The sequence below is a fragment of the Cordyceps fumosorosea genome, assembly GCF_001636725.1.
Source record: "Cordyceps fumosorosea ARSEF 2679 chromosome Unknown scaffold_2, whole genome shotgun sequence".
NCBI lineage: Eukaryota > Fungi > Ascomycota > Sordariomycetes > Hypocreales > Cordycipitaceae > Cordyceps > Cordyceps fumosorosea.
The window spans coordinates 773,311-800,725 of record NW_017387302.1 but is presented as its reverse complement, the minus strand read 5'-3'; the positions used below and the strand labels follow the sequence as shown (position 1 = coordinate 800,725).

Sequence of the window (27,415 nt, the reverse complement as noted above, 5' to 3'; positions counted from 1 at the left end):
GGACCACGCTTCGAGACAAGAACGACATGACCACAGCAAAGTGGCGGGACGATACCGTCGTCTCCCTTACTTTTTGCCCTTGTATTTCCGGCTGAACTCGTCGCGCTCCTGCTGCTGACGCTTGTCCTCGAGCTTCTTCATGAGCTCCTTGCGGTCGCGCTCCGCCTTCTCCGCGTCCGTGGCCGCGAAGCGGCCGCCGAAGCTGCCGAGCTGCTGCGACATGCCCTGCTTGGCGTCGTTGAGGCTGCTGTTGACGCGCTCGGTGAAGCTCAGCGGCTTGACGACCTCCTCGGCGGTCGTGCGCGTAGGGGGCGCCGCGCCGCGCGGCGCCTCGTAGCGGATGCCCTTGGGGATGTGGGCGGGAATAGACGAGGATGATGCGGCGGCGGCGGCGGAGGGGGTGGTCGCCGAGGCGGGGTTGGGGGGCGGGCCCATGAGGAGGCCGAACTTGCGGCGCAGGAAGGGAATCTCGAGGATGAGGGAGGTGAAGAGGGTGGCGCTGGCGAAGGCGATGCCCATGAGGTTGACGCCGGCGGCGAGGAAGGTGGTGGCGACGAAACCGATGCTTCCCATCACCCACATCATGGGCTTCATCATCTTCCGCTGCGCATCGGCCATGTATTTTTGGCCAAGCTATAACAAGTCAAAGAGAGGTCGCGTCAGTTATCAAAGAACAGTTCTGATATGAAGAGGAAGGGCCCGTTACCTGTAGCGAAAGAACCATGACGCCCGCCGCGAGCGCGGGCAGGATGAACAGGGGGTCGCGGGCGGTCAGGTCGGTGAACCACAGGAAGCCGGCCGACTCCATGCCGGGCACGGGCAGGTTGCCCATCTGGCGGACGAGCTTGAAGAGGCCGATGGTGAAGGGGAACTGTATGAGGAGCCCGAGCATGGTCATGTGGTTGACGCCGTACTCCTTCTTGAGCAGGTCGCCGATGAGCTTGGCCTGCTGGCGCTTCTCCATGCCGTCGACGCCCGCGGCAAGCGCTTCTTTGGTCAGGCGGCTCATCTCGCCCGCGCGCGGGTCCGCCTGCATGTACGCCATGCGGCCGCCGTTGCGCATCTGCAGGATGTGCGGCACCAACATCGCGGCGCGCAGCACAAAGGCCGACGCCACGATGCTTGCGCCCCAGCCCCAGCCCGTCTCCAGGTGGATGTTCTCGAGCACCCACTGCATCACGGACGTCGGGCCCCAGCCGTTGTCCAGGCCCAGCGCATTGAGGTAGCCCGGCTCGTCCGGCGACAGGTCGAGGATGTCCGTAGCACTCAGGCCGCCGTCGGCGGCAGCGCCGCCAAAGTCGCTCAGGTCGCTCCCGGCGAGCGGCGGCGGCGCGGCGGCGGATATGTTGTCGGTCGCGGCGTCCGTGGCGCTCGAGGCTGCGGCCTGCTGCTCCTGCGCGGCGGCCGCTGCCTGACGAGCCTCCTCGGCGGCCTGCTCGCTGGCCTTGCTGCTGCCCCAGCCCCAGAGGGAGAGGTTGCGGCTGGCGGCGACGCTGCCGAGGGCCATTGGGGCCACGCCGGCGGCACCGGCGGGGAACAGCCTGGCGCGCATGCCATGGCCGGTTATGATGGCGGCATTTCGACTGCTCGGGATCGATCGTGTCGCAAATGTGCGGCCCTGGAAAATAGGTCCTCGTGTTAGGGGATGCAGGCGTTGAAGATGGAAGGACGCGCCTCCATGGAAAGGGAGGGCAGATAATCATACAATTATTCGGCTGGATGATAGGCCACTGGAAATTCCGGAAGGAATGGACCGGGCAATTCCTCTACTGGGAATCATGGTGCCTGTGTGGTGTGATTGAGGTGTGACGTTCGTGGACAGACAGGGTCGTTGTAAACGGCAGGTTACTTTTTTTACAGCGACAACCGGCCGGATAAATCTCGGAACCACCTGTCGAGGGGTTGCATCGTCAACAGCAATAGAAACCAAAATTTAAAAAAGTCATCCAGTTAAAGGGTGCAATGGAAAATGCCAGTTCTTGTGGTAAGATTTCAGGTTTTATTTATATTTTTCAATGTATTGTGTGCGTGTTCAGAGGCACTTATAGACCTCACTCGCAAGGTGGAATCCCGTCTGGTAGCTGCCAATTCCGACGCTGCTTCAACCAGCGCTTCTTTTATAAAACAAACGGCAAATAAAATCGCAAAAAATCTATCCTGTATGGTATCCTGTAAATCACTCCAAGCTCGAAACATCAGACAGCGAGACACCGGGCACCCCTCGCTTCTCGCGGGCCTCGACGCCCGGTCCGATCGGGTGTGCTCTTCTCCGCGTGAGGGGAAAGACCTGTAGACTAGTATTAGCACCCTTCTAGCCATCGCGTCGTCTGCAACAGCGTCCGCTGAGCAGGTTGATCACGGCTCTCACCTTGGTGCCTCCCCATCCTAGGCGAAACGCCGCCTCGTGGGCGAACAACTCGCCGAAGCCGAGCATCATGCCGTTGATGAAGGGCAGCAGGATGTTGATGGCGGTGCCGCGCAGCAGCGACCATATCGTCGGGGGCTTGTAGAGGATAACGGGCGAGCTTGAGGTCGAGCCGGGTGAGGTGGACAGCTCGTCGCCGGGCGAGTACTGCTCGCTGTCGGACCGCATTGTCACGCCGGACTCGGCGAGGGGGTTGGGTTGGTCGTCGAGCGACATTGGTGGCGGCTATCGGCGGAAGAAGGGAGGCTGTGTTGTGTGGTGTTTTCCTATCGCGGCTTCGCTTGCAGCCCTGACACCCTACGAAGGATTGTTGAGCGCGGTCGAGGGCGGTCGATGGGAGATGGTCGGTCGGCCGTTGAGGCGTCTGGGGAAGCTCGGTGAGGTGGTTATGTAATAGTGGGCCGCGTGCACAAGACGTGCATAACTTCGGATGACGAGTTGTGAATGGTTGAGTTCATCACAGCCGTGTTTAACAGAAAGTAAAGGCCCTCAAGTTGAAGAATTGCACTGAAGTAAACCAAAGATCGTGCTTTCTAAAGGAATTCTCGGATAAGTCGTTGCGTAATGGCGTGTTGATGTGTGTACCCCAACGACCGCTCAACAGCTTCACTGACCAAGTTCGGCTTTGGTAGGAGAGCCTGATTTCCGAATTGAGGAGATCCAGAATTCCGTGCACCAAGCGATTTTTTGAATACTGTGTTGATACTATCCACTGCTTGTCGGTATGCAGATTTGGGCGCCGAGCAGCGCCGCATTGCCATTCTCTCACATCCGAATGGCCAGTTCTAGTCCACTCAACACGATGAAAGATCAAGTCGTGTTGAGAAGCAGCTCAATAGGGCACGTGGCATGTAACCGTTGAGATATATATATATATATTTTTTAAATCTGAGAGATGTATGCTTGGGAAGTTGATACTTGGAAATCTACATATCGAACCTCCGCTGGTTCTCATGCCGACCCTTCACAAGCTGCAACCCAGCATCAGCACAGTTCCAGGTCTATTTGTCCCTTCTTTATATCCGAGATACTATCCAAAGTAACTCAACATGCCCGATTCATTGAGCTTGCAGAACAAAGTTGCAATTGTGACTGGCTCCGGCCGTGAGAATGGCATCGGCGCCGGAATCGCTCTCGCTCTCGCTCGCAATGGCGCATCCGTTGTCGTTCATTATGTTTCAGACTCGGTAGAACATCGTGCAAGTCAAGTGTGTGAGACGCTACGTGAAGCCGGAGGTCAAGCTATTGCCGTGCAGGCGGCTCTCGATACGATCGAAGGTGCCCATCACCTCGTCAGCAAGACCCTCGAAGGCTTGGATACCAATCACATTGATATCTTAGGTAAGTAAGCATCATAAAAAACTCCCAGTTAATTTCATTTGCTAACTGCATTGTGTAAGTCAACAACGCCGGCATTGCTTACTTTTCCGCCATCACGGAGGACCTGGAGGTGAAACAGTTGGCTGATGTATTTCACGTCAATGTGCTTGGTCCGTTTTACATGGTACATGCGGTTCTTCCACATATGCCTCGCGGCGGCCGCATCATCAATATTAGCTCAACAAATTCCAAGAGAGGAAACGTCAATGTCTCTACATATGCGGCGTCCAAGGCAGCTCTGGACAGCCTGACCTGGACCTGGGCTGGTGAGGTATGCAGTTCTATTTTCTTACCGTTTGTTGATGGAAACACAGATCACAGATATGATTTGCACATTCAATCGTGATTTTCCTACTGACAATGCAGCAGCTTGGCCGGACCAGAGGCATCACCGTCAACTCCATCGCGCCCGGCCCCGTGCTGACCGACCTCTACCCTAAAGGCCACGAGCAAGCGCTTATGGAGACCGAGATTGCGCTGACAAGAGCCGAAGACCGAGCCGGGACGCCGGCTGATATCGGCGACGCTGTTTTACTGCTGGTGAATGAAAGGGCGAGATGGATTACCGGCCAGTATATTTCTGTCAGTGGCGGAGTGACCTATTGAAGAGAGAAGGGCGGCGCAGCTGAACGCCTTGCTGGGGTTACGCTGTTGATAGATCTCAGCCGCACCGTGGCGGTCGCGAAATAATTCAATGTTGAAGCATAATGGACCTATGAAAGCCTTGCCATCAGCCTTTCGGCTTCCTGGCGCTATCGACGCCATAGAGGACCCCTCGTGTCATGCCGCCATGCAGGTCGAGAGCTTGCGCAAGTGGTCGGCTATAGGAGAGCTGATAAGGTTGGCAAAGCTCCCGCATTTCGGGTTGAAGCTCATTTCCAGTAATCTTCTTTCACGGTAAACAAGCTGCGACTTTTGCAAGTAATGGCGTCGCCAGGTTCCGAGACGGAGCCGCTGGAAATCTTTGACGCGAGACAAGCGTTACGCATAGGTGCATACAAGCAAGCTCATGCGGCCCTCAATCGTCTGCCTCGGGCTGCAGCTACTACGGAAGATGCGATACTCCTTCGGTTAGAAGTATTCAATGCACAGGGCGATTACTTGAACCTAAAAAAATATGTCGAGCACCTACTGGAAGAACAGACTCGGCTCTTGCCTGCGATGCTCGATTTGGTGAGGCTCGTGAAGGCACGATGTAGGATGATGACGGACATGGCCATGTCCGATTACCTCGAAGCCGGAATCGCAACTTGGGCGCGATCTCTGAAGGAAGTCGAACTGACGTCTTGCGGCAAAACTACAGTACAGTACAGTTGTGCGCCGCTTCAATGCCGTACTCGCCGCTAATTCCCGGCAGCTATTTCTCGAAGCCGAGTTCCATCGCGGGATGCACGCATGTATACACTTCATCTACAACTCGAAAGACGCCTCGTGCCGGCCTCGAGATACCAACCTTGGCATTGAGGCCTCTCTCGACGACTACCCCCTCCCGTTGATGCGCAAGGATGCGGCCGAGCGACTGATCATTGTCGTCCGCCGGCTCCTGCAACAGGCGAACCCGCATGCCGCCCTGAGCATCTACACCGTGCTCATTGGGTGGTACACCCTCGACGAGGTGAACTCGGGAGAGCTGCTGGCCGAGATCCTCGACCACGGCAGCGTCCCCGACAGCCTGCTCGCCGCACGCGTGTACATTGAGAACGCCAAAGCCGTCGCCCGTCGCGAAACCTTCGAGGTGGCGCGGATCCTCATCTCCGAGGCGAAGAGCGCCGTCGCGCACCTCGGCGAGCGCAGCGCCCGCGCCGACGAGCTGCGGCTCCTCGACGCCCAGATGGCCTTCATCGCGCTCGGCGGCCTGGACGCGCTGTCCGGCCCGCTGGCCTCGGCCGTCATCGAGGGCGAGTACGCGGCCATGGTGCGTGACTTCACGCTCACCGCGCACTACAACCTCGCCGCCCGGGCCGTGACCGAGTACATGGCCTGCACCGACTACATCCGGCGGCCGACGCGCGTCGACGAGATCTTGGCGCTGTCGGACGCGCTGGGCGCGGCGAGCGGCAACGCGGCGTACATGTGGACGACGCGCCTGATCGCGCTCGGCAGCGCGCCGCTGCAGGGCCAGGTCGCGCTCGGCCGCCAGGGCGTCTGGTGCCAGGCGTACCTCGAGCGGTACGCGGAGGCGGGCGCGTGGGAGGTGGCTCGAAGGTACGCGCTGTACTACAGCATGTACTATCACAAGGTCGGCGACTGGACGCGGCAGCTGCAGTGGTCCGTGGCCGCGCAGGAGCTGGATGCCAAGATCACCAACGACCCGCGGACGAGGCTGTCTGGCATGTACCAGATCTTCACCGTCATGATCCAGCGGCTGCAGAACCTGCCGGCTCCGGACGATGACGAGGAGGAGGAGGAGGAGGATGACGAGCTCGAGATGGTGCAGCAGTATGGCATAGACGGCTTCGAGGCCTGCGAGGAGGCTGGCTTCAAAGAACTGGCTCACAGCTTCCTGGACAAGCTGTCCCACGTCGGCATCGTCCCGGAGGCGCTCCTCGTCACGTCGTCGCAGGAGAGCGCGGCGCTGGCCGTGGCGCCGCTGGGCGAGCCCAAGAACATGGATGCCGACGAGCTGCTCGCGCTGTACATGAAGCAGCGCGACCTGCTTGACCGACTGCTCGGGTACGACTGCGTTGATCAGGCGTTTGAGCTGCACGACCAGCTAACCGCCCACCTGGAGCCCATCTTCGAGGTGCTCCGGCACGGCACCGACCTGAAGCTGCGCGCGGGGGACTACGCGGCCGTGCAGAATGCCATGGACGTGCGGCTCTCCAAGGGCGTGCTGCGCGCCGACGCGGCGCGAGGTACCAACCACGACTATCGCGAGCGCGCCCTGGCCATCGTGCAGGCGGCGGCGGCCCGGAGCGGCGAGACGGGCCAGCTGGAGACACGGCGCGAGGCTCTGCTGGTGGCCGCGCAGTGGGCGTTCCGGATGAAGGAACCGGGATGGGGCCGGGTGGTGGTGGACCTGCTGCGACAAGCGGACGATTGCATGGATGCGTCCCGGCGACACGTCACGGCGGCGTCGAGGCTGGATGCGCTGGACCAGAAGCAGCACCTGGTGGCGAGCTACGGCCGCAGCGACGTCTACGTGTTCGGGTACATGGTGATGACGGCGCTCAAGGACACGGGCAGTGAGTCTCTGGCGTTGATGAGCCCGGAGGACAGCGTCTCGGCGGAGGACGTCTGGACGTGGATGCAGCGTGGCAAGGGCCGGAGCATCATGGACATGCTCGAGGCTGCGGAGGAGCCGGCGCCCCCGGCTGCCGATACCAGTAGCCCGGATGACAAGGCACCGCCGTCGGACAAGGCGCCGCTCGCTGCCGAGTTCGACATTGGCATTTCCCTGCACGACGTGCAGTCCATGGCCAGCGACTACGCCATGAGCAAGACACCAGACACCGGCTCCTCCATGATCATGGCCGACTGGTTCCTGACCAGCTCCCACATCGACATGGTCGTCGTCGACGCCGCCGGCCAGGTACACGTCGAGACGCTCGACTTCACCCTCGAAAACGCCATGAAGAGCCTGCTGCGCCAGCCGTTCCGGCTACGCGGCGCCGCCGACGTCAAGTCTTGGCGGGAGGCGTACCTAGGCCGGCCCGAGTTCCTCGGCGAGCTGCTGACCGCGGAGGCGCTCGCCGAGCTCGACTGGCTGGTCGAGCCGCTGGCGCATCACAGCAAGCCCGGTGACCTCCTGGTGCTCTGCCCGTCCGGCGCGCTGCACGGCTTGCCGCTGCACGCGCTGCCCGTAGACGGCCGGCCGCTGGTGGAGCGCAACCCGATCATATACACGACGTCGCTATCGCTGCTGTTCCGCTGCTACCAGAGCGCGAGCCGGCGCGAGGCGACGGCGCCACCCACGGCCGCAGTCTTTGGCGTCTACGGCAAGGCGGGCCGGGAGAATGACGCAGGTTCCGGCGGCAAGTCTGACGAGGAGCGGCGAGTGGAGGAGACGCTCGAGTCCGTCTCAGGGCTGCTGCGCACCGAAGTGGACTACGACGTCTCGCCGGACGCCTTCGTGGACCGGTGCCGGGACCGACACCTCATCCACTACCACGGGCACGCCGTCCTCGGCAAGGCGAGAAGCAAGCACGACGCGCGCTTCGGACAGTCGCTCCTCCTCGCCGGGCACCGCCGCCGCTCATCGTCACCTTCACCTCCCGAGTCAGACGCGCTGCTGCAGTGGGACGACTCCATCGACGACGCCCTGCTCCTCTCCGGCTCCGACACACCCGGGGGGCCGCCCCGCGCCGCCCGGCTCAGCGCCCGCGACATGATGACGCGCCTGACGCTTCCCGCCGCCCACGTCACGCTCATCGCGTGCAGCTCGGCCTCGCAGGACTTCTCCGCGGGCGACGAGCCGCAGGGCCTGATCCCCGTGCTGATGCTGTGCGGCGCCACGTCGGTCCTCGGCACGCTGTGGCCGATCCTCAGCGCCGACGGGCGCGCTTTCTCCGAGTGCTTCTACGCGGCGGCGTTCGGCAGCGAGAAGATGCGGCCCGGCGAGGTGGTCAACCTGGCGCGCGCGGTGCAGCGGAGCGTGCTGGCGATGAGGGCGAGGCGGCCGGAGCCGATTCATTGGGCGGGTTTCGTGCTGCACGGGGCGTGGTTTCATAAGTGCTGAAGAATGTTTTCGTCTCATGGATACTGAGGAGTATTTTTGTTGTAAACTTGAAGTCTCTATTTTCCTTTCTAGTTAGCCAGCTTCTATCGGATCATTTACATTGTTCAAAATCCTTCAGTCCCCTGTGATGATGGTTCTAGGTAAACCCGGTGAACCCTGCCAGGTCGACGCCTCGGAGGTCCGGGTTCCCGTCCAGCGCCGCGTCAGCCTCGCCGATCGGCAGCGTCGGGTCCACGATCCTCGCCCCCGAGCTGCCCTTGAGTGGGCGCAGTAGATACTTGCGCGGATCCGCGCTGAAGCCGACCTTTGTCTTGATGGCGACGTCGATGGTGAACTTGCCGTCGTGGCGCACCAGCAGCGCGAGCCGGAAGTGCTCCCAGATGCCGTCCTGCTCGAGCTCGTTCTCCTCGAGCGTCCACTGCACCTGGCTGAGCACCGGGCGGCCCGAGGCGACGCCGCGGACGCGCCGCTGGGCGTGCCGCGTGTACGAGACGGAGCGCTGCGCGGCCGACTGCACGGCCAGCGCCCCGATGCTGCCGGAGCTCAGACCGGCGCCAAGACGCCGCTCGACGGCCTTGGCGGAGGGCACGTCGCTCCACCGCTCCGGCCAATACTTGAGCACGCTGAGGGAGGAGGAGGAGGAGGAGGAGGCGGCGGCATCGAGGGTGGTGGTGAGGGGTCGCAGGCGCGCGAGGATGCTGGCCGACTTGAAACGGTGCCGGTTGCCGGGCGGACCGCCCAGCTCGAACCGGAGGACGAGCAGAGCCGCCGACGCCGTCGCGTAGTGGCCGAAGCGGGAGAGAGACAGCGAGCACGTCACGAAGCCTGCGGGGAAGAACAACAGCAAACTTAGTGTCAGCCGAGCGGAGACTAGCAACAGGCTTGTCCGGTCTCACTGACTTTGTCCAATCTCCTCGCTGGAGATCACCGCGGCATCGTATTGGAAGTCCTCGTCGCCCAAGAACTCGTCGTCATCTTGGAGGGAGATCTTTACAGCCTCACCGGCCGTCAACGTCATGGCATCCATGCTTGCTGGGCGCTGCCTTCGGCGAAGCGTAAAGTTGCGTCCGACATGATGAAGGGGTAAGCTTGGCGGCCACTTGAGGCTGAAGATGCGACACTAAAAGCAGGCCCCCTTTCCTACCCCGCAGAGGGATGCTGTAGATGCCAATATTACAGATGTCACTTTGAAACATCGCGTCTACTATAATTCTAGAAACAAAGATTTAATTATAAGATAAAAGTGATAAAGATAGAGAAGTGATTGTTATCCTAAAGCCTATCTATATTCTTGGCTTGGATATGGAACAATCTTGACCCGCCAGCACGGCAGGACCCCTGCCGTATAGTTACTATAGTTTACGGGTCTTTGTACGAACTATTCCAATCACGACAGGGTTTTGGGTTATTTCAGCATTGTCAAAAGCAGAAAATTGCTCGTGAATTCAGGCAGCCTCTAGCTACTGTATGTATGTAAAGTGTAAGATCAAGAAGGGGGTACAGGAGAAACAAAGCATTAGCCAGATGCGACATTCTTCATTCTCGTAACAGACAAAGAGCAGGATAGCTACAATGCGGGCACCCGAAGGCGAATATAAACAACATGAGTACTAGGTAGCCCATGACTCAACTCCATCTACCACCATTGGTTGGAGCGCCCAGAAGTGGTGGTCAGGGTGAGGCCGTAGGTCTGCAGGATCGGGTTGACCGGGTAGTAGTAGGTCACGCATCCCTGGTACGGGTTGCCGCCACCGCCGGAGAGGACACCCTGGGCCTGGCCGGCGTTCCAGACCGAGCCGCCGGAGTCGCCGTGGTCGGAGCAGGCATCGGTCGCGGTGAGGCCCGAGATGAAAGAGGGGGGGCCTCCGTTGGGGTCCGAGTACTGGGTGGAGATGCCCTTTTGCCGGATGGTGCCGCAAGTGACGGAGGATCGGAAGCCGGAGCGGCAGACGGCGGCGCCGACCTCCAGCTCACGGCTGCCGGTGATGGGGTAGTTTTGGCCGTACTGGTAGCCGCTGACCGTGGGCTCTACGGTGAGGCCGTCGGTGCGGATGAAGGCCATATCCGCGTGGCCGGGGTACACCGAGGCCGCGAAGGTGCCGATGCGCTGGCCCTGGGCCGTGGTGGCGACGGAGCCGGTCTGGCCGCAGTGACCGGCGGAGACGAAGCCGCCCTGGACGGCGAAGCCAACGGAGCACTGGAACCGGCCGTCGATGCCGTACTTGTCACCGCCCTGGTAGAAGGGAGAGGCCAGCGACTCGACCTTGCGCACCTCGTACTCGCCCTCGGCGAGGCCGGCTTCTTCGGCCATCTTCTTGGCGGCCGCCTCATCGTCCTTGATGACCTCTATGACGATCTTGTTGGAGGCCACGTCCACAAAGTACGAGGCAATATTGGCCTTGCCCTCGGTTGCGGACTGACGGGCCTTGATCTCGTTGGGGTCTGCAGGGGCGGTTGCGTTTCCCTCGCCGATCAGCATCTTGTCCATGCCATCCTTGATCTTCTCGAGCTTGGACAGGCTGTTGCGCATCATGATGGGCGTGGCGCCAGCAGCAGTAACGTGCGCAGCGGCAGCCTCGTCCGTGACGCCGACGCGGACCTCGTCGCCGTGGATCCAGCCGCCGGCGAAGGCGTCGCCGGTTGAGCGGCGGACGTTCTCGATGACGTCGGTGGACTGCAGGTTGCGCGCAACCATGTCAGCGGCCTCCTTGTGGCTGCTGAGGCCAAGATCACGCTTCATGGCGGCAAGGATGTCGGGGTGCATGTCGTTGGCCATCTTCTGGGGGGCACCGTAGACGGCGGGCAGGACGGTGGCGAGGAGAGTGAGGAGTTTGGTGAGTTCCATGTTGAAAAGAAAAGGAGTGAAAGCTGCTCTGCGGCTATATATAGATGAATCGAAGAAGAAGATAAAAAGAGGGTAAAGAAGGAAGTGATTGAAGCGAATGAAGCGAATGAAGCGAAGCGAACTGGGCTGCTGATTCTCTTGTCAATGACCGGGCGAATGATGGCATTATTATAGACATCTCGGCTCTCGCCATGTCGCATAGACTTCGGTCGTCATCGCGCTTGGCTATACAATGTAGAGGCTGTGCGATAGCAGACCACTTCATGCCAAAGTGAAGGGCTCGTATGTCCGCAACTTGAACATGCCCCTGTACGGATGGATGCCCTCCTTGACAACCACATCGGATTAGAGCAACACCACTCTCGCAGGGCTATTATCCATTTCAATCCTCCTTAATTTCTTTATAAACAACCCGCGTGATTTCTTCACTCTCAATGGGCAATTTGTTTTTAGTACCAATATCTACACCGGACGTCATATCACAAAGTCTCCGCAGTGGACGACGACAGCTTGTATGCTTAAAACCGGCGTTGATCCCTCGACGATGGCACATGCCTAATTGGGAAGGATAGGTTATGATCAGCCCCATCAATGCTCTCCAAGGATGAATTCTCGGCCCGCATGACAAAGTGTGACAGGTCAAGCTCCTTTTGAGTGTTTCATCGTCTAGCGAGTCAGTTTCTGCCTATTACCATGAGACAGACTGTATGGCCAGGCTCCGTGACTGGCCATACGGTCACTTTTGCCTTGGTCATTCTACTGGCTGATCCAATAGGGAAGGTACGCCGGTACTTGAAACTGCCAAGATATAAGCGGCTAACTCGGCGCATAGCAAAGACTCGCACCGCAGGAATACCTCTGCAAATTCGGATTTTGGGATTTGCGCATAGTGTCTAATTCTTTGGTTATTTCGGCATGGGAATATATTGATATTTGATGTAACCTCGTCCACTTCTTGTTGAGGACGTATTGTTGGTTATCATATCTGCTTCAGCTCCAGCCTCGTAGCATTTCCACATTGATGCAACCGGATAATGTTACCCGAGCGGCGAAGTTGTCGGTAACCTTTTCGTCCTATAATGCCTCCCTTTGACCTATAATTGACAAATGCGCGCTATGCATTCTCGAAGGAGCTTTTGGACGCGCTTTCGCCACAACCCTTGCTCGCGTGACCAGGGCCCTGAGTAGCTAACACGATATGTCACAATTTTATGTACACCGGCGCTACAATTCTCCCAAGTGGGCTAAATACCTTTATGCTGGCAACGATGCTTCGCCATACCCTCCGCGGTTGAGCTGGGGTGGCTGCTATTCTCGTGTCTGCATAGTATTATGATCGATGAAGACATGGTACATCGCATCGTGACGATCCACAGCCACAACTCAGGCAGACGCTCGCGGACCAGTCAGGCTATCATAGGGGTCTTGTATGCATTAATATGCGACGACGCGAGGTGATATCAAAAGCCCACAAGGAAAGCCAAGCTCCGGCGTGCTTCGGTTCTTGGCTTGGCTCTATGCTTGAAGCCACTCTCGACGGCACGTGCCTCTTGATATGACCAATCTTGCTTCTCCAAAACCAGCTTCAGGCGTACACTTACTTGACCCTCAAAAAGTCTAGTCAATTTTGTGCAGACCCTAAATCCGGTGGGCAGCATAGTCGCAACATGCATTGCATCGACCGTGCATCACCCATGCCATCACTGTTCACAGCCTTGGAATCTGACAGCGGCAAAGCGATTTAAAAGTGTGTTTTCCCTTGGAACGAATCATTTTAACCAAACTAGGCGTATCTGACGTGCGTGAAACATTCTAAAAGTGCTTACACTAGTCATCAGGTATGACGTGTTGCCACCGCCAAGGCCATGAAGCAGCAAGCGATGTACAAGTCTTGACGTAGCTCCGAACGGGCTGCGGTAAAGGCAAGACACCCAAAGACACGCGGCAAGTATGAAATTCTCTTCTCATAGAACTAGTGTCTACGAATGTCTCAGACGTGGTTGGTCTTCCGGTGGAAGTGACACAACTCATGACCGACATGCATTCCAGTCCTGAACCACCCACCAGCCACCAACACCAGCTCTTTGGCATGGAGCGGCTGGACTGGAAAGGAAAAGAAGAACAGAGACCAAAAGGGCCGTCTCCCCCTACCCCATGATTTCGCTTGGAAAAATGTTCCGACGTTGAGCTGTATGCTGGCAGCATCCCAACTCGGCTATCCGCATTGATGGTCTCTGAAACGGCACGCATCAGCGCCCCCAACCAACACCACAGGAGCGATGGGCCGATCATCTTCCACAGCATCGTCTCCCACCGTCTGTGGCACCAAATTGAATGCGTATCCCCCAGTGCGGGTGGCAACGCATCACTATGCCTCGAGCGAGACCACGCTGGCCGACAGTCTTCCGTCGAGCCCGCAATACCAACCTCCGCCGTACGCAGACGAGGCGCAGTCCTGGCCGCCGGAATACCACGACGAATTCCTTGAGCGCGAGAAGAGGCACTGGGAGCCGCTACCCAAAAAGACGCTCGTGGTGCGGCTCTGCACGTCGGTGTTCATCGCCTTCATCGTTTGCCTCATCGTCGCTGCTGTGGTAGGTCGAATACATGACACGCAGATGAAGAAAGGGCAAGACGCCCAGGACGCTGCCTCCCACAGGTGAGCCTCGAATATATCTGCACGTATAGGTTATTCTCTCCCCTTTGCTAACCCGACACCTGTCTGCCAGTGCTAATGGTACCCGGTACACCATGATGGCTGACGGGATGAGTCCACGGAGCACATCTACGCCCTCGACCCCAACCTTGACCGCGACGGCAGCGACGACAAGGTCGGTGACGGCAAAGGACACAACAACGGCCTACAGCAGCATCGCGAGGCCGACCGGTACGAGTGCTGCTACATACAGCTGCCCATACATTGGGGACTCTGCCAACAGCGCAAGGGCAAAGTCCAGCAGTAGAGCTGTCAACGAGATCACGTGTGGCTTGACGGTGCCATTCGACGACGCATCCAGTCAAACAAGCAATGGAAGCATCGTCGACATATCACTCTATTCCTTCAAGGATTGCATCATTGCGAGAACTGTTTATAACGCGTCGGACAGCACGTTGGACTATCGCTGTTCGCTGTCGTGCACAGCGGACGGCGGGCCAGGCATTGACGGGCTGGAAGATGGATGGAAATGGCGCTGTGGTTGAGCCCGACTGATTCTTCGTGTGTGATTGGCATAGAAAAAAGCACCATAATGACCTGTGAATGTTCGTGACTCATCCCGTAACTTTCCTAATTATCGTGATTAAGAGAAATTGATGAAGAGGAGAGCGTTTGGAAGCCTGATAGCCTGTGGAGTCAGTCCACAGGGAGCTTTGCCCCGCTGTGATCCGAACGCGGCGCGGCTGCTCGCGGGCGCTATGAAAAAAAGTCATCGCAGAGGCAATTTGATTTCCATTGCAATCAGAGTCATTGACAGGATAACAACGCTTGCATCGACCAAGTACTCTTTCTTCCTCACGTGAACGGTTACCAAGCACACGATTGCTCCCCCCTACTCTGTGTAAAGCCTACCAACCAACGGACAGCACGACGTCTTTCTCACCCTCCTCCCACAGCAAACGGAAAGCACGCAACAAACGCAAAGCAAACGACGCTCCTATCATCAACATGACGGCAGCCGGTATCACCACCGTCACGCTCCAGTCGCTGCCCCTCGTGGCTAGGTAAGTTGTCGGAGGACGGAATTCTTATCAGCAATGCCCCTACTGACCGGCTCGTACAGCGGAAAGGTTCGCGAGCTGTACAGGATCGATGATTCCTCGCTGCTCATGGTCGTGACCGACCGTATCTCGGCCTATGACGAGATCCTTTCCAATGGCGTCCCTGATAAGGGCCACATCCTTTGCCAAATGTCCTGTAAGCTTCGCCACGCAACATGGAGCTGAGAGCTTGGCTGAGATGCAAACAGCGCATTGGTTCGACGTGCTCCGCGAGCGAGTTCCCGAGCTCAAGCACCACGTAATCAGCATGAGCCCGCCCGCCGCCCCCGGAGTCATCACTGCCGAGGAGCACGCGCTCCTGCGCGGGCGCTGCATGCAAATCCGCTCCCTCAAGGTCTTTCCGATTGAAGCGATCGTCCGGGGTTACATTACGGGGTCGGCCTGGAGTGAGTAAGTGATGGGACTATCGTTTCCAGCGTAGCAAGAGACGCAACTTGGCGTTGCAGACATGTCCGTCCTGACGCCCTCTCGCAACCAGATACTCCAAGAGCGGAACGGTGCACGGAATGCCAGTTCCGCAGGGACTCCAGCTCTGCCAGGAGTTCCCCGGCGGTCCGATGTACACGGTAAGTCTGAGCAGACAAGACGACAAGCTTATCAGACCAAAAAAAAGTCATTGACAATTGTTCGCGTGCAGCCTTCAACCAAAGCCCCGGCAGGCGAAAAAGATGAAAATATTTCGCCAGATCAGGCTCGCAAAATCGTCGGCGACAAGTACGCCAGCCAGATCGAGGCTCTCGCGCTGAAGGTCTACAAGGCTGCCCACGCCTACGCGCTAGAACGCGGCGTGGTTATTGCTGACACTAAAATGGAATTTGGTAGGTTGAAGGAACGGAAAGAGCAGCCGCTCGAATCCTCCCAACTCCCGCACCCTGCATGATGATCCAAGGAAGCCAAGGAGGCTCGTTCCTCGGAGTCGTTGCTTAGATGGCTTAGCCTTCTCCACCCCCGCCACGCATGTCTGCTAACGCTCACGGGTGCGCCTCGATTTAGGTCTCGATGAGAAAACAGATGAAATCATCCTTGTAGACGAGGTCTTGACGCCTGACTGCTCTCGTTTCTGGCCCGCCCCGGTGCAGCTGGGCAAGGACCAGCCAAGCTACGACAAGCAGTACATCCGCGACTACCTGACAGCCAACGGCCTCAAGGGCAAACCCGGCGTACGTACACTACACAACACCTTCACTGTCACAAGAGGTTTTGAGAGTGGTTTCATTAACGATGCATAAACTTTAGGTTGTGCTTCCAGACAATGTTGTCGCCGAGACGACAAGCAAGTACAGAGAAGTTTTCCAAAAGTGAGTAGTATCCGAGCCTTGCTGTATTTATTACTTGAAGGAAATTGACAGGGTCGCATTAGGCTCGCTGGACGGACGATAGACGACGCTCTCAGTGGGCTTGACAACTAAAGAATTTAGCCTTTTGGCTGTGGCAATTTGGACTGGTCGTAATAGGACAAAGATCAACCGCTTCTGCGCGCCAGGCCCCGCCGCCCGACTCTGGAGCCTCGAGTGTCAGAAGGATAAGGGGTAGGTAAATAGTTTCTGTTCTGTGACTTGGAGATAACAAGCAGCCAAAGGAAAAACACCATAGTCTGTAACAGAAGGCCCAGCTTTGATTTGATACGCAGTCTAGACCAGGGGGGCCCTGAATTATCGCAGAGCAACAAGCAACGAGGGGAACACCTGCGGAATCGCCATGCCGCCCTTCCTACTTGTCTTTCTTTTGGTGGCGGACGCCAGACGCCACCTTGACGTCTCCGCATATGTAGGTGTGGACTTGCTGCACAGATATTGATAACCCGGGAGCTTTGGCTCGCTGGATTCTCTATCTTTTTCCGGGGCTAGATAGATTGGTGTGTGGCATATCGGTCGGGGTCCGTGAGCGGCATCCACCTCTCGTTCCGTTGTTGCATCCCAAGGCTTCCAAGACTTCTTCCTTTGACCTTTTTGCTGGGCCAGTTTCAGCGTCCAGATCCATCGGCCGAGTCGTATTTAATCAGACATGCCCACGTTGACTTTGACCCCGCGATTCCCCCGTTGTATATGACTCCCCACAGCAAGATTCGATCCGCAGGTTTCCGGCTCTTGAATCTTACAGTTACCGGGCGAGTCGGCCACATAGTTTTCCAACCACCATCCGCCAACCACCACAGCTGCCACCATCACCATGAGCAGCAAAGCAGAAATCTTTTATTCAGAGAGCAGCGGCGAAGCCGAAGCCGAGCCGTACAAAATCAGTACGGCTAACAGCGGCGATGGCGACCAGCTCGCCAAGCTTGGCAAGAAGCCAGTGCTCAAGGTAAGCTCTCGCGCTCTTCCCCTACGACAACATGTGACGATCGCGGAAATGACTAACGAGTCCAATCCTCTCCCGCGCAGCGCAACTTCAACTTCATATCCATCCTCAGTCTCAGCGTCACCGTGTTGATCACGTGGGAGGCTTCCCTCGTCCTATTCTCGCAGGGCCTCGAGAACGGCGGCCCCGGCGGGCTCGTCTACACCTACATCATCATCTGGGTCGGCAACCTGAGCACCTTTTCCGCGCTGTGCGAGCTGGTCTCCATGGCGCCGACCTCCGCCGGCCAGTACCACTGGGTGCACATGCTCGCGCCCAAGTCCAGCCGCAACCTGCTCAGCTTCATCACCGGCTGGATCACCGCCGCCGGGTGGCAGGGCAGCGTCGCCTCGGCCGCCTACCTCTGCGGAAACCTCTCCCAGGGCCTCGCCGTCCTCACCGTGCCCAGCTACGTGCCGACGGGCTGGCAGAACACGCTGCTGAGCATCGGCATCGCGATCTTCTGCCTGTTAGTCGCGCTGTACCTCAACTTCTTGCTGCCCAAGATTGAGGTGTGCATCCTGGTGATGCACATCACGGCCTTCGTCGGCATCCTGGTCACGATGGTGACCATGGGCGAGCATGGCGATGCGCACAGCGTGTTTGCGACGTTTAACAATGGTGGCAACTGGCCGACGCAGGGCCTTTCCGTCCTGGTCGGCATGATTGGCAACGCTTTTGCCTTTATCGGTAAGCTGGGCATCTCGATCGATTCGATTCCAAAGCAATTACTGACTGTTGTGCACAGGAGCCGATGCGGCCTTCCATGTAAGCCCTCACGCGCGCAACCCCGACCGACTACGAATAGGATACTGACTGTCTGCAGCTGGCCGAAGAAATCCACAAGCCGTCCATCTACATCCCGCGAGCGATGGTCTCGGGCATGTTGATTAACGGTGTCCTGGGCCTGGCGATGCTGATTGCCGTCTGCTTCAGTCTCGTCAACCTGCCCGATGGCCCGCCCCAGTTCATTTTCCCCATGCTGGACGTTTTCTTCGCGGTGACAAAGTCTGTTCCAGCAGCCGCCGCAATGGGATCCGTCATCGCGACCATGGGTATTTTTGCCCTGATTGGTCTCTTTGTTTCGGCGTCGCGTGTCTTGTGGTCCTTCGCCCGTGACCATGGCGTCCCCGGCTGGCGAAGCGTCTCAAAGGTAGGTCTGCCGTCGTATAAGCATAACAAGGCACTGGTTGAGGGAGGACAATCACTAACAATTTTTCAGGTCAGCACAAGAACCCAGGTTCCGATCTGGGCAGTCACCATTACTGCCATTATCACCAGCCTCCTCACACTCATCAATATCGGCTCCGAGGTGGCCCTAAACGACGTGTTGTCCTTATCGATTTCATGTCTATACGCGTCATACCTTATCACACTCGTTTTCTTTCTATACCGTCGCCTCACGGGTGCCATCGTCGAGCCATACAGTGACGAGCAAGTCGACCCGGATGCCCTGGTATGGGGTCCTTGGCGCATCGGTGGCCTGCTGGGCACGGTGAACAACATTTTTGCTTGTTGCTACTTGGCATTCGTCCTGTTCTTTAGTTTCTGGCCCCCTGCAACGCCGGTTAAAGCTGACACCATGAATTACTCCTTCATGGGCACCCTGGCCGTGATCGGCTTCAGCACCATCTATTACTTTGCGACGGCGAGGAAGCAGTTTAGCGGACCCATTGTCGAAGTACATACTGCCTCTGGTTAGGTATAAACTTGGGCAAATGACGAATTATAGGTATTAAAGCATAGCATATTCTCTTTTTAAATAGTATTCGGTAGTATCATACTGTTCTGGACTTTTGGCCGGGCAGTGACAACTCTGTCTGCATTATGTTATCGTGTAATGCTGCCGCGATATTGAGATAGCGCCCCACTGCCCCACAAAGCCACGACAGGCTCAGAAATTCTCTGCTCTACAGACAAAGCGTAATCTCCATGCTTTGAATTCCCCTACATCGATAAATTCGAGTCAATGCTACCATGGCGACAAACGGCGAGTCTTCTGCTGCGACCCCGTCCGCGGGCGGCAGTAACAACTCTGGCCAGGACCGTAAGAAGCGCTTCGGGGGTTCTCGATTCAGCAGCAACAACCAGCGCAACAAGGGCCGCGGCGGGAAGTCGTCGAAGTAAGTTACCTACCCTACCCATGGGACGCTTTGTGCGTCGCTCCCACGTTGTCTTCTGTTCAGGTTCACGGCCGCCAACCAAGGAGACTAACAGGTCGTAGTGGCAAACGAGGCGAGAAGCCTGAGGGCACCAGCGACTGGCGAGAGTACAAGCGACGCAAGGTAGACTCCGCGGGCGAGGTCATCGAGGCAAAGAACCCCTTCTCCAAGGACGAGATCGCGGCCGAGGAGCGGCGGCCGAAGCGCAAGGTGGCCGTCATGATCGGCTACAGCGGCACGGGGTACAAGGGCATGCAGGTCAACGGCGACGAGCCCACGATCGAGAGGGACCTCTTCCAGGCGTTCATCAAGGCCGGCGCCATCTCCAAGGCCAACGCCGACGACCCGCGCAAGTCGAGTCTGGCCCGGTGCGCGCGCACGGACAAGGGCGTCCACGCCGCCGGCAACGTCATCAGCCTGAAGCTCATCATCGAGGACGAGGACATCGTGGACAAGATCAACGAGGCGCTGCCGGCGCAGATCCGCATCTGGGGCATCCAGCGCACCAACAACAGCTTCAACTGCTACCAGTACTGCGACTCGCGATTCTACGAGTACCTGCTGCCCAGCTACTGCCTGCTGCCGCCGCACCCGCAGACCTTCCTGGGCCAGAAGCTCGTCGAGCTGAACAAGGAGTACGGCTACGAGGACGAGTGCAACGCCAGCATGGCCGACGTCAAGGACTTTTGGGCAGAGGTGGAGGAGAACGACATCAAGCCGATCCTCGCCAAGCTGGACCCCGAGGTCCGTGCGGCCGTGTTGGAGCGCATACACTCGATGGACGACCCCGAAGCCGAGAAGGAGGAGGCGGCCAAGCAGGCCAAGAGCGACGAACCCGCCGCTCAGGAGGCCGAAGCTGCGACCACCGCGGACGGCGAGGCGAAGCCAGCCGCCGCAGAGAACCCCGTCATCCTGACGAGCGCCAAGCCCAAGGGCCGCGAGCTCGGCCCCGTCGACTTTGCGCTGCGCGACATCAAGGCGGCGTACATCAACGCCAAGCGCAACTACCGCGTGACGCCCGCGCGGCGCGAGCGGCTGCAGGCGACGCTCGACAAGTACACGGGCACGCGCAACTTCCACAACTACACGGTGCAGAAGCCGTTTTCCGACCCGTCGGCGAAGCGGACCATCAAGTCGTTCCGGGTGAACCCGACGCCCGTCATCATCAACAACACCGAATGGCTGTCGCTCAAGGTGCACGGGCAGAGCTTCATGATGCACCAGATCCGCAAGATGGTCGGGCTGGCGAGCCTGGTGGTGCGCTGCGGTACGCCGGCGGGCCGCGTCGAGGAGAGCTACCGCGACAACCGCATGGCGATCCCCAAGGCGCCCGGGCTCGGCCTGCTGCTGGAGCACCCGGTGTTTGAGAACTACAACCGCCGCGCGACGGACAACCTGGGCCGCGCGGAGATTGACTTTGGCCGGTACGAGGCGGAGATGGGCGCGTTCAAGGACCGCGAGATTTACCAGCGCATCTTTGACGTCGAGGAGAAGGAAAATACGTGAGTTCCCCTTCATGTTCCCAAATGTGACATAGCAGTGTTGCTAACTTTTTTTTTTTCTTTGTTCTAGTTTCCACGCCTTCTTCAACCAGATTGACCAGTTCAAGGCGAACCACTTCCTGTGGCTGACGGCAGGCGGTCTCAAGGTGGCCGAGATTGCGAGGGAGGAGAGCGGCAAGGCGGAGGAGAGCCTGGACAAGCAGCTGGGCGACGAGGACGAGGAGGACCCCGACGGCGGCCAGGGCTAGAAATCTTAGACTGCTTAACATTTAAAGATAGAGCGTGCTTGACGAAACGCCGTGCATGGCATTGGTTAGATGATGGATCCAGAGTGAAGATTTGGTCCCCCCCCCCCCTACCCCCGCCAATAAGAAAACCAACGGAGAAAAAACAGAAACGCCCCTATAACACCGCAACGCCCCGAGCCTGGTTGACTGCCACTCTTCACTGCTGCTGCTTCCCCGCGAGCGCCTGCAGGGCCAGCACGTCCTCCCTGCGCAGCGGCTCCCACTTGCCTCCATGCCTCGCCGCCATCTCCCCCATCCTCCGCTCCTCCATCCCCGCCAGCGCCGCCGCGACCGCCTTCACGTCCGCCTCCACGCGCGCGCCCCTCTCCGCGCGCTTCGGGTCCTGCTGCCCGAGCGCCCCAAACACCCACAGCTCCTTGATCCGCCTCGACAGCGTGAGGAGTTCCTTGACCGATGAGTACTACAAGAGTCAGTTTTGCACACGATGAGATACACGAGAGGGGGAGGGGGGGCTTACGAGTCCGTCAAACTCCATCTTCATGGCGATGCCGGCGACGGCGATGGCTTCGGGGGTGGTGTTGGGCGCGCCGGGGTGGTCCGAGGAGGAGGGCGAGGAGGAGGAGGCTTCGGCTTGCACGGTGGCGAGCATCATGAGTGTGCGGTAGTGGGTGAGGATGGCGGCGACGAGGCGGTTGTGCGTCTCTGTGCGGCGCGGGGAGCAGGGGTCAGTGGGTGGTGAGATTCATCGCGCGTTGTGTGGGATTCAGGGAGTGGAAGGGGGGGGTAGGTCGTACCCATCAAGTTGGAGGACGCGGGCTGTGAGCGGTCCATCTTGTTGTTGTCTGGATGAGCCTCGCGACGGACGGCAACGCGGTGTTCATTGAGGTTGAAGGAAAGTCGAGCCTGGAAGGCCCGGGTTTGAGTTGGCGCCTTGGTGGGTCGGCGCAGACGTGGGTTGGGTGGGCTGGGTTGGGTGTAGAGCATCAACGACAAAAAGAACATGGCGTACAGAAATTAAATAGATAAAACAAAGAAAATCATCATCGGAATCTGGCAGTTTCTGTATCTTTTGTTTCTTTGTTCCGCCTGCACTGTTCACTTTCAGTGATGGGAGCGGTGATGCCGCAAGGACCATGATACTCATAAGCAGTGTATTAAAAGAATGTCCGTCTAGTTAATAGGTTCCGATATTCAGCGGAGCGAGAACAACAACAAATTTTGATAAGAGAACGCCCCTTGCGATGCAATCCAATGTTAACCCTGGCCCAAACCAATTCCAAAACAAAACTCTGGTCAAAATTATCGCTGCTGGCGCGTGACGTTTTTACAGCTCGCCGCTCCAGTGCCTGTCCTCGCCGTCCCAACCAAACATGGGCCAGCCCTGCGGCAGATTAGAGTACTTGGGAAGATTGTACTGGCCGGAGCAGCCCTCCTCGTCACAGTCGGGCCTGTCGCACATGCCGTACTGCTTGCAGTAACAGTCGGCGGCGTTGGGGCAGTGGACGGCTTCCTTGTTGAAGATGACTGCATCAAGAGAATGGATCAGCACACATTACACCAAACTAGTTACGCAATAACACATCAGCAATAGAGAAAAACGTACCATGCCATGCATATTCAAACACCCGCCCGCTGATGGCGTCGTCCAGGTCCGTGGCCACCAGCCACTCGCGGAAGCGTAAGTAGTCCTCGCGCGGCCTCGCGCGGATCGTCTCGCGCGTGACACCAAACTGCGAGCAGCAGGGCACGCCGACCTCCTCGGGAACTTTGACGCCGGGGAAGAGGTCGGCGAAGGCTCGGCTGTAGATATGCTTGGCGTGGGGTATGTCGTTCTCCGGGGGCGCGTCGGCGTCGACGAGCGGGCGGATCTCGACGGGGCAGCCGAGTATCCAGGCGCAGCGCAGGTTGATGTAGCCCTCGGAGCGGAGGTGGGAGACGCGGAAGCGCTTGAGCAGCTGCAGAGCGTCGTAGTCCGGGTCGTCGTTGTGCCACTGAAAGCGCTGGGCGTGGTGGAAGAGGACGGTGTCGGGGAGGGAGTCGTAGCGGTCGATGATGTATCTGTTGATGAGGAGAGAGAGGATGCGTTAGTGGGGGTGGGAAGGCGGAGCTGGGCTTTCGTCGAATGGGGATATATGATGACATGTTGGGACGAATTGTGAGTTGTCTTCGCGTGAGTTGATGCAAACGTACGTTAACACTACCATGGCCTCGCGGCCCTTATTCTGGGGAACAGTCAGCGCCGCATTGGCGTCGTCGACGACGTAAATGTTCTTGGGCCAGTCGAGGAGGTAGTCGCGGAGCCAGGTGACGTTTTCCTGTTTTGTCGAAGCGACGACAATTTCGAGTTCAGCATCGCCGGCGTGCTGTGGCTGCATCCGAGACAGCTGGGTAGCCGTCGTGTCTGTCTCTGACGTCCGCCATGGTGATGACGACGCTATCCGCCGGATCGACGTGCCGTTCTCGCCATAATACACGATGAGGAGGAATGTGGCGATGGAGGCGGCGCAGAGCACGAGCCAGCGGTGTTGGCCGCGCCTCATGAGCATGGCGACGGCATGCACGGGGGCGAGGCGATATTGATGGAGGTGGGTTGGATGGTGAGAGGGGCAGGGCGAGTGAGGGTGGAGGAGATGGGGAAGCAGTTGAGATGATAAGTTCAGACGGGAAAGAGGAGAAAAGGAGGAGATTGGGATAAAGAAATGGACCAAAATCGGCAGGAAGAGGAGGTGTTGGATCTGCAAGGCAAGTCGCTCAAAGAGGATGAGGTGACGTCGGGCGTTTTTACCCGCCGTGGCTTTCGAATTCAGAAATCTACAATTGCCCAGCCAGCCAGCCAAAAAAGCCCAGGTGCAGCAGCTGAAAGCTTGTGTGACGTCGCAGGCGGCATATTTTGGCTGGATTACGCGGCCCTCTCAGGGTATTGATATTGGAGTATTTTATTTCATCTGGTTTTATCCTAGTTCCTGTTATGAGATCTCTTTCCGTTTGCTATTGGGGGCTCTTTTGTATCAGCCACCGTCACCACGAGCGACAACCACCACCTCTTTCTTTTTTTCCCCTCCTTGAAGACCGAGTCTGCCTTGAACCATGGTTCCAACATCGATTCTTGGAACCATTGCTTCCAACTATTGAGTAGGACTCCCCGATCCAGACAACCCTGCTAGTGTGCGGCTCTTTACTATCTAGTCCCTGCTAGCGGCCGCCGATTTCATGGATTTCCAAGGCCGGCACGGCTTGGTCGGGAATTGGAAAGAACTAAAATCGATGATGAAGCTTATTTTATCTTTGCTTTTTTTGGTTTGTCGCTGGCTTTCTATTTATTCCTTTTCCCAGTGCGTCGTAGCACACGACTTGTTGTTTGCATTTTGCGCCGACACAGATCGGATTCAGGGGCAAGTGATGTGCAGTCGTTATGCCGTGCTCGCGTAGCTTTTCCCCCCTCTTCCCCTCCGCGAGGGAAAATAGAAAAATCCCGAGAGCGGCTTCCCGATGTTTCCAACCCAGTTGCCCACACAAATCTAGTAGAAAAAGGGGCTGTATCTGCGACAGCCAAGGAGGCTCTACCAGTAGGCTCTGTCGTCAACGTGCCTCCAGTGTCTGGGGCCGTGAAAGCGCTGCTAACACACAATACTGTTAGCGTGGTGTTTCAGCCACCTTAATTCGGTGGGCTCCTTGGTGGGTTGGGGTACGTACTCATCAACGAAGCAGCCAAACAATAAATCGTACCCTGTAGTCTACGCAAGAACGGTATTCTCTTTCTTGCTTTTGCTTCATCATGTAATCCTTCTTTCCAGTTCTCTATTCTCTATCTACGTAATTTTTTCTTTAGCAACCAGAATGCTCTTGGTGTTTCCCTCCACAACGCTTGGGAATTTGTCGTTTGCAAAGTCAGCATCCACATGTGCTTCATACTCCTCCATGTCCTCAATAGAGGCAAAGGGTCCTGTATCTATACGAAATAGCCAGTGGCTTGTAAAAATTGCGTACAGGATAGATCTAAGGCTAAATGTATTAACAGTAAAGGTTGGTTCCCACGGTAGCTTTAGGTTAGAAAAACCAGAATCTGGAAGCTTCTGTGCAGAGAGTTCAAGCTCTCTGCATGTTGAACCACCGAAGTCAAGTCATAAAGCCACAAGTCAAATGAAATAGGAGCAGTACTATGAAAAAGGAAGTCCTCAGGCCGTAGGTCACAATGTATGACACCTTGGCTATAGACAAAGGTGATGGATTCGATAGCCTGAACAAACCATTTCTGACGGAGAGAAAGAGGGATTAAGGCATTATTTTCATGGAGAAAAACCTGGAGATTCCCGTGACTTGCTTCAGCCATAAGGAGACCACTAGGATGAGGGCCTAGGAATCTTTAATTGTGTAAAAAAGGATGGAAAGTTTAGTGATAAGAGTATAATGCGCTCGCACAATACCTAACGATTCTTGGATGTGGGCCTAGTCTTTGAAGAACTTGCTCCTCAATGCTGAAGTAACTCTCGACATTCCGCCGTTTATTAATGACTTGATCTCCACCAATCTGAACAGCAACCTTTAGGATAATGCCTCGCTGAGGCCGGAAGAATACCGCTGTTGAGCCAGGGAAAGCTGCGGTTGGTAGTCTTTCCAGCTCCGCCAAGCTCACAAATCGGGTTTCCGCACCTCGATCGGTATTGCAAAAGATAATTTCACAGAGCTTCAGAGTAAATAGTTTTGCCACGATCGCAAGAGGCGCTAAAGATTAGATAATAAACGTATCATTGAGCATCTTTCGGCGTTTTTCGTGGTTGTAAACAGAAGCGCAGGAAAAACGGAGTCGTTCTGGGCTCCTTTTTTCATTCACAGTCCAGCTGATCTAATATAAACCGTAGCATCCTCTGCTTACTAATGACCCAATAGCCCACTCTCCGGGAAAGATGAAAGCTCCGTATCTCAGGCGGAAAAAGGACTTACCTTGTTACCTACTAGTTAACAAGGGTCATAACGCTGAACTTGGGCGGCGTCAGCTTTCCGCTGCTACCTGGGCACCTCGCGCAGCGGCTACGCCTCGCTTACCTAGGTGACGTGCGTGGTTCGGCTCTATACTCCCGCTGCTCCTCGGCGGCTGCCCGACCGTGCGGCGCCGGTCTGTGTTTGCGCCGGCTGGGCCGGCGGCGCGAGCGGCAGCAACTTCAGTCTGGTGCCCAGTACACGTGTGTGAGTACTGTACGACGGAGAATTGTGGCGGCTAGATGGTTAATACACAACTGTGTATACGGCGGTGAGCCTTGCTAAGTTTGCTGCTTCGCCACCCCCCTTTCTTTCGAGTAGTGATTTTGTCAATGAGCAAAGCCAAGCAAGAGAAACTGGATGGTCATCAGCGCACTTATAAGGGCAACATTCCCAGGCGGCATATGTACCCGGCGTGACCTGTCTCTCGGCGATCTGGATAATGAAGAGTAGAGAATGCAGGGCAGGCATAGACAAGTGCCGGATATGGTAGGGGAGCGCATAGAATTAAGGTGTAGAATGGACGGAATAGACTTGTAGACGCGAGTCAAACCGGTAGGACAGAACAAGGCAGCAAGCATTGTTATGAATAATGAGGCTATGCGTGCCCTCTGTCCTGTCAGCGTCGGGCAGCCGCTGCGCCATGCATGTAGACGGGCCGAGGCGGCTTAAGTGGCCTTGTGAGCGGCAATTGCAACCTGTACGGAGTACTGGTACAAATTAGTTAGGTTAGTAGTTAGTTACTGGTGGACACTAGAAACTGGAGAGAAACCCGCACAGACGAGAGGCTCAAAATAGTCGAGGGTATTGTGTGAAACACGACGTGAACTCGAACTCGATAAGCCAACTCACCATTGGCCGACTTATTAGCCTCCCAGCTTTAGCCCGACTCCACGAAACTCGGCGTCTTGCGATGGATCATGGATGGCATTGCATGGGCATGGGAGTGTTTCGTCCCTTTTCACCTCCTTTGTCCATCCACCGTGGCTGACTGACTAGGCTGGCGATCACATCACGGCGGTCAAGTGAAAAAGGGCGCGGTCCCGGAGCATTGATTCAAGTGATTCGTGATTCCCCTCGAATA

General features: G+C 57.2%; 10 protein-coding genes across 10 annotated transcripts; 5 read left to right on the top strand and 5 right to left on the bottom strand.

Annotated features, from left to right (window-relative positions):
• Positions 1-66: 66 nt before the first annotated feature.
• Positions 67-1,552, bottom strand: ISF_01398 (Membrane insertion protein, OxaA/YidC; the record flags this gene model as incomplete). Its single annotated transcript, XM_018845005.1, has 2 exons — positions 67-633; positions 707-1,552. The coding sequence occupies 2 exons, from the start codon at positions 1,550-1,552 to the stop codon at positions 67-69; spliced, it is 1,413 nt and encodes a 470-aa protein (XP_018707771.1).
• Positions 1,553-2,176: 624 nt separating this feature from the next.
• Positions 2,177-2,641, bottom strand: ISF_01397 (Outer membrane protein, MIM1/TOM13, mitochondrial; the record flags this gene model as incomplete). Its single annotated transcript, XM_018845004.1, has 2 exons — positions 2,177-2,287; positions 2,369-2,641. 2 exons carry the CDS (start codon positions 2,639-2,641, stop codon positions 2,177-2,179), a joined length of 384 nt encoding a protein of 127 aa, XP_018707770.1.
• An 833-nt stretch (positions 2,642-3,474) lies between these two features.
• ISF_01396 (NAD(P)-binding domain protein) lies at positions 3,475-8,483 on the top strand (the record flags this gene model as incomplete). Its single annotated transcript, XM_018845003.1, has 4 exons — positions 3,475-3,766; positions 3,826-4,076; positions 4,175-4,387; positions 5,163-8,483. 4 exons carry the CDS (start codon positions 3,475-3,477, stop codon positions 8,481-8,483), a joined length of 4,077 nt encoding a protein of 1,358 aa, XP_018707769.1.
• A 136-nt stretch (positions 8,484-8,619) lies between these two features.
• On the bottom strand, positions 8,620-9,510 carry ISF_01395 (hypothetical protein; the record flags this gene model as incomplete). Its single annotated transcript, XM_018845002.1, has 2 exons — positions 8,620-9,308; positions 9,384-9,510. The coding sequence occupies 2 exons, from the start codon at positions 9,508-9,510 to the stop codon at positions 8,620-8,622; spliced, it is 816 nt and encodes a 271-aa protein (XP_018707768.1).
• Positions 9,511-10,119: 609 nt separating this feature from the next.
• Positions 10,120-11,328, bottom strand: ISF_01394 (secreted serine protease; the record flags this gene model as incomplete). The annotated part of the gene is made up of 1 exon (XM_018845001.1): positions 10,120-11,328. One exon carries the CDS (start codon positions 11,326-11,328, stop codon positions 10,120-10,122), a length of 1,209 nt encoding a protein of 402 aa, XP_018707767.1.
• Positions 11,329-13,607: 2,279 nt separating this feature from the next.
• ISF_01393 (hypothetical protein) lies at positions 13,608-14,291 on the top strand (the record flags this gene model as incomplete). The annotated part of the gene is made up of 2 exons (XM_018845000.1): positions 13,608-13,922; positions 14,100-14,291. The coding sequence occupies 2 exons, from the start codon at positions 13,608-13,610 to the stop codon at positions 14,289-14,291; spliced, it is 507 nt and encodes a 168-aa protein (XP_018707766.1).
• Positions 14,292-14,992: 701 nt separating this feature from the next.
• ISF_01392 (phosphoribosylaminoimidazole-succinocarboxamide synthase) lies at positions 14,993-16,514 on the top strand (the record flags this gene model as incomplete). The annotated part of the gene is made up of 8 exons (XM_018844999.1): positions 14,993-15,048; positions 15,108-15,241; positions 15,294-15,495; positions 15,584-15,671; positions 15,743-15,923; positions 16,099-16,265; positions 16,342-16,403; positions 16,466-16,514. The coding sequence occupies 8 exons, from the start codon at positions 14,993-14,995 to the stop codon at positions 16,512-16,514; spliced, it is 939 nt and encodes a 312-aa protein (XP_018707765.1).
• Positions 16,515-17,274: 760 nt separating this feature from the next.
• On the top strand, positions 17,275-19,144 carry ISF_01391 (GABA permease; the record flags this gene model as incomplete). The annotated part of the gene is made up of 5 exons (XM_018844998.1): positions 17,275-17,406; positions 17,487-18,132; positions 18,191-18,210; positions 18,269-18,595; positions 18,665-19,144. 5 exons carry the CDS (start codon positions 17,275-17,277, stop codon positions 19,142-19,144), a joined length of 1,605 nt encoding a protein of 534 aa, XP_018707764.1.
• A 275-nt stretch (positions 19,145-19,419) lies between these two features.
• ISF_01390 (tRNA pseudouridine synthase) lies at positions 19,420-21,354 on the top strand (the record flags this gene model as incomplete). The annotated part of the gene is made up of 3 exons (XM_018844997.1): positions 19,420-19,565; positions 19,667-21,106; positions 21,177-21,354. The coding sequence occupies 3 exons, from the start codon at positions 19,420-19,422 to the stop codon at positions 21,352-21,354; spliced, it is 1,764 nt and encodes a 587-aa protein (XP_018707763.1).
• A 196-nt stretch (positions 21,355-21,550) lies between these two features.
• Positions 21,551-23,900, bottom strand: ISF_01389 (hypothetical protein; the record flags this gene model as incomplete). Its single annotated transcript, XM_018844996.1, has 6 exons — positions 21,551-21,814; positions 21,872-22,056; positions 22,149-22,318; positions 22,683-22,878; positions 22,958-23,412; positions 23,545-23,900. The coding sequence occupies 6 exons, from the start codon at positions 23,898-23,900 to the stop codon at positions 21,551-21,553; spliced, it is 1,626 nt and encodes a 541-aa protein (XP_018707762.1).
• Between the last annotated feature and the right edge of the window lie 3,515 nt (positions 23,901-27,415).